At 51.9% G+C, this 4,174-nt stretch overlaps 1 protein-coding gene across 1 annotated transcript; it reads left to right on the forward strand.

The window, feature by feature from the left end:
• Positions 1 to 1,553: 1,553 nt before the first annotated feature.
• LOC133393651 (insulin-like growth factor-binding protein complex acid labile subunit) lies at positions 1,554 to 3,733 on the forward strand. The gene has a single exon (XM_061659454.1). The coding sequence runs from the start codon at positions 1,682 to 1,684 to the stop codon at positions 3,299 to 3,301; it is 1,620 nt and encodes a 539-aa protein (XP_061515438.1). The 5' UTR covers positions 1,554 to 1,681; the 3' UTR covers positions 3,302 to 3,733.
• Positions 3,734 to 4,174: the final 441 nt, after the last annotated feature.

Genomic DNA, 4,174 nt, shown 5'->3' on the forward strand with positions numbered 1-4,174 from the left:
ACCATCCCAAGAATCGCTCCTCACCCTCCAAACACGTTTATCAGCAGCCGATCAATTATCATGCGAAACAATTATACACCACCAGGATCGTTTATGTTTAGTCGCACCGTGAACAAACCATGAACACCATCAACAAACAAACTGGTGTGGCCATCAAAGCCAAACCAACAATGCTGCTTTTGTAAGAATGGCTTTGTTTTACTTCAATTACCCGTTCACTTGGAGGCGCGAACTAAACCCAAACAGCGAGGATTGGATTCCTCCCATTCGTCCGAAAAGTTCACGAACTGGCCGTAGAGTGTCATGTGTGTGTGTGTGAGTGGTTGAGTTGATTTAAAGTGTGAAACTCCCATAGCCTCGGTTCCAATATCTAACAGCACCGATCTTGACAGCAGCGTTGGCAGCTTTAAGCAGCTCGACACGTCACGGTAACAATCGTAAAGGCACACAGAACACTTGGGACACCACAGCCACCAAGAACGTATCCACCAGACGAGCATCAAATCAAAACAATGATACTCGGGATGGTCCTCTCAAAAGTCAATTTAACTCTACCGGGGCGTGCCAGCAGGGGAAGGTGAAAAAGCGGTTTCGGTTTCCAGTCAGTGTCAGTCATCGAGCCGGGGGAGAGTGTTCCCCGTGGGACACTTGACTGCCAGACGCAGAGCGTGGCAGCAAAAGAACCTGACGAAGCTTGGAAAAACAAACCCGAACCCGGCCCACGGGAAGGATCAAGTGGCTAGCTGCAAAACGGACTCGAGCTGGATTTTCGTATGAATTATTCATCCTCGTACAAAAGGCAGCACGGTGAGCTGCTCCCCGTAAGCTCAGGCGCATCATCAAAGAGGCGAAAGTCTTCCGGTACTGTGTGTTTATGCTGCTGGGATAGCCTGACGTTGAGCAATCGTCTGTACACGCCAAGAATTGCCAACACCGTGCAGCAATGATGCGTTGTTTTTGTGTGTTAGAATTTTAAATTAAAAGACAACCTTTCCAATTCCTACAATGTCATCATCATAATTTTGTGCCAGGCTCCATTGCACCCGTTTGCCGGTGTGTTCTCGGGCAAGAAGATACACAAGCAGATACACAAAAACGGGAATCATGGTGCTGCAGGTGCATTGCACGCCAAGACGATTATAAATTGCCGAATTATGCTTCCCAGACTCGCCGGTTTCTCAAGATGAAGCTATCTTGGGATAGGTTCTAGGTGACGTTCGTGCATCGTTTTTGTCAATCTCTTTTTTTGCCAGTAGAGGAGACAGTATTCGAAATGCATCGTACTTGAATGCCATGCCTGGAATACAAATTCAACGATCATTTGATCCTCATCTCTTCTCCATTTCTTTTTGGGTGCTCTTCTCAAAATAAATAGAGAGCTATCTCAGACCCTAAACAAGAGAGCAAGGGAGCGACCTGTTGCCACTCATTTATGCTGCGAGAGTGAGTGCATTCCATCACATCCGCGAGAAAGAGAGTGAGCTGAGCGAAGATCTCGCCAAACGATCATGCTGCATGAGTACCTGAGGGCCGGCCCTTGAGCATAAAAAGGGGCACCCGGCACAGCTCGAGACACACTTTGACGATCACTTCGAAACCGAACACATCGCACGTTCTGGTTCGAAGCTTAAGAGGGATAAGAGTTCAGTTCTAGCTAGCAAGAGTCGGCTAAATCTGCAAGATGGTGTCAGTGAAGAGCTTCTGTGTTGTGTTTGGTGTGCTGGCGTGTGTTTTGGCGCCATTCGCGAGTGGCGCTGCTGCCTACTGCCCGTCGCGGTGTGTTTGTGACGATGTGAAACTGCACGTGACCTGTGGCGAGGGCGAGCTGGATGTGCTCCCGATCGCGCTCAATCCCGCCATCGAGCGGCTGGTGATAAAGTTCAATCGTATCAAGGCGATCGATTCGTCGATCCAGTTCTACAGTGATCTGACCATGCTAGACCTAAGCTACAACCATCTGCTCGGGCTGCCGAAAAGCATCTTCCGGTACCAGAAGCGTTTGTTGCAGCTGCACCTGAACAACAACAAGATCGCCTCGATCGGTAACAAAACGTTCGCCGGTATGGATGAGCTGCGAGTGTTGAATTTGCGTGGCAACTTCATTGAGCAAGTGAGCAAGGGTCTTTTCCGTGCCCTGCCCAAGCTGGAGGAGCTAAACTTGGGGGAAAATCAAATCGCTACGCTGCACCCGGAAGCGTTCGAAGGTCTGCCCTATCTGCGCATTCTGCATCTGGACGATAATGCGATCAACGTGATTCCTACGCCCTCGTTCACGCCGCTCCGTCTTTTGGCTGAGCTGTACCTGGGGCTGAACACGCTGAACCAGATTCAGCCCGGCTCGTTCGAGGGACTGCAGCATCTGCGTCGGCTGGATGTGCGCGGCTCGATGCTGGTTAACCTGACGATCGATACGTTTCGTGGTCTGGAGAACGTACGATCCCTGGACATCTCCGACAATCATCTGCTGAAGGTGCCGACCGTAGCGCTCAGTGTGCTGACGCGCCTGGAGGAGCTCGCGATCGGACAGAACGACTTTGAAGTGATCCCGGAGGGAGCGTTCTTCGGCCTTTCCAACCTGCGCAAAGTGTCCATCTCGGGTGCACTGAACCTGCAGCGCATCCAGTCCGGTGCGTTCGCCTCCAACACCAACCTGGACACGATCGTTATCGCTTCAAACCGCATGCTGCAGGAGCTGGACGAGGGCGCCTTCTCGGGACTGCCCCACATCGAGAACGTGATTCTGCGCGACAACGCGTTCCGGACGTTCCGCGAGGAGTTGCTGCCGTGGAAGCAGCTGCGCAACTTTGACATTTCGGGTAATCCGCTCGCCTGCAACTGCCATCTGCGCTGGATGAAGGATTTGCTGCGCGACAAACCGGAGCTGGAAACGGAACAAAGCCAGGTGATCTGCCAGTATCCGGAGCGGTTCGCTGGAGAGGCGCTACGGGAGATTAGCTCCGAGCTGCTTGGCTGTCATCAGCGCCCTTCGAAGGAGCGCGCAATGGTGGGAGTAGTGCTGGTAGCGTCCGCTGCCTCCCTGACCACCTTCATCCTGGTGGCCTATCGCCTGCGTCATCGGCTGGTGGATGTGCTAGGCCCCAACTGGCACAACAAGCGCAACGCCCTGAAGGAGGAGAAGGATCTGGAGTTTGTCAAGTCCTTCCCCGAGATTGAGTACCATCAGCCGAACTTTAACATCTACACCTGCAACTACCAGCAGATGTACCAGCAGAAGCCACCGTGTCCGCCCCAGTTCCAGCACCACATCTACGAAACGCCCATCCCAGTGTCCGACCTGTAAGCGCTGCCGGCAAGCAACGGCTTCCAGGGGGGATACTTGGGAGACTTTGGGCCTCATCGCACTGGATGATCACATGTGCCTGTCAATCAGGCGCGTCACCGCGTAATCGAAGGAATAATCACGTTCGGATTACCGGCAAGCCAGCCACCAAGCCTACAGCAAACAGTGGGCTCGGACGGAGCATCGTTGCTGACCCGGCACAGTTTGGAAGTGGCACACGGGAAACATAGCGCAATGGAAGCGAGTTTCATTTACTGTCCACGGCCGCGACCGAGCAGGGCAGCGGTGCCAACGGAGGGGAGGGCAATTGGCGAGTTAAAACAAAACGAGTTCATTAAATTGCTTTCGTGAACAGGGAGAGAGGAGAACATAAAAAAAGAGTAATAAAACTGGTCAAAGACAAAGACGAACAAAACAACCAAAAAAAAACTTTAGCTCTTGCTTCCTTCAGTGCGTTCTTTATTCCGAAAGTTTATACGTTTCCAGTCCAGGGGTTTGTTTCTGTGCTATCCAAGCTTGGCTGGTGGGTCAAGTTCATGGTGCCTCGCTTCTACGCTCTCTTCGGTCGGAGAGCCTCCACCCCGCAGAGATGCCTGAGGTGTCCTTTTTTCCCGTACACTCCCTGAAGATTTTAATCGGTCCGCTTCTCTAGCTCCTTTCCCAGTTTCACCCAATGTCCCGATCCTTGCTCGTTCTCCGATCGTGGGATTTCGTTTTTTTTAGTGCCCTTTAGTCTCTTCTTTCTTTTTCGCTCGCACTGTCACTACGCGGAGCGAGTTGTTCGTCGACGGTTTCTTTCCTTCCGTTGTCATTATTGGGACAAGATTTATGCTATGACGAGATAAAAAAAGCCAGGCAAGCGAACGAATAGAA

The sequence above is a fragment of the Anopheles gambiae genome, chromosome 3, assembly GCF_943734735.2.
Source record: "Anopheles gambiae chromosome 3, idAnoGambNW_F1_1, whole genome shotgun sequence".
In the NCBI taxonomy this organism is placed as follows: Eukaryota; Metazoa; Arthropoda; class Insecta; order Diptera; family Culicidae; genus Anopheles; species Anopheles gambiae.

Bases quoted from the DNA above. Each gene is read 5' to 3' on its own strand.
- LOC133393651 (XM_061659454.1), top strand. From the start codon at position 1,682: ATGGTGTCAGTGAAGAGCTTCTGTGTTGTGTTTGGTGTGCTGGCGTGT.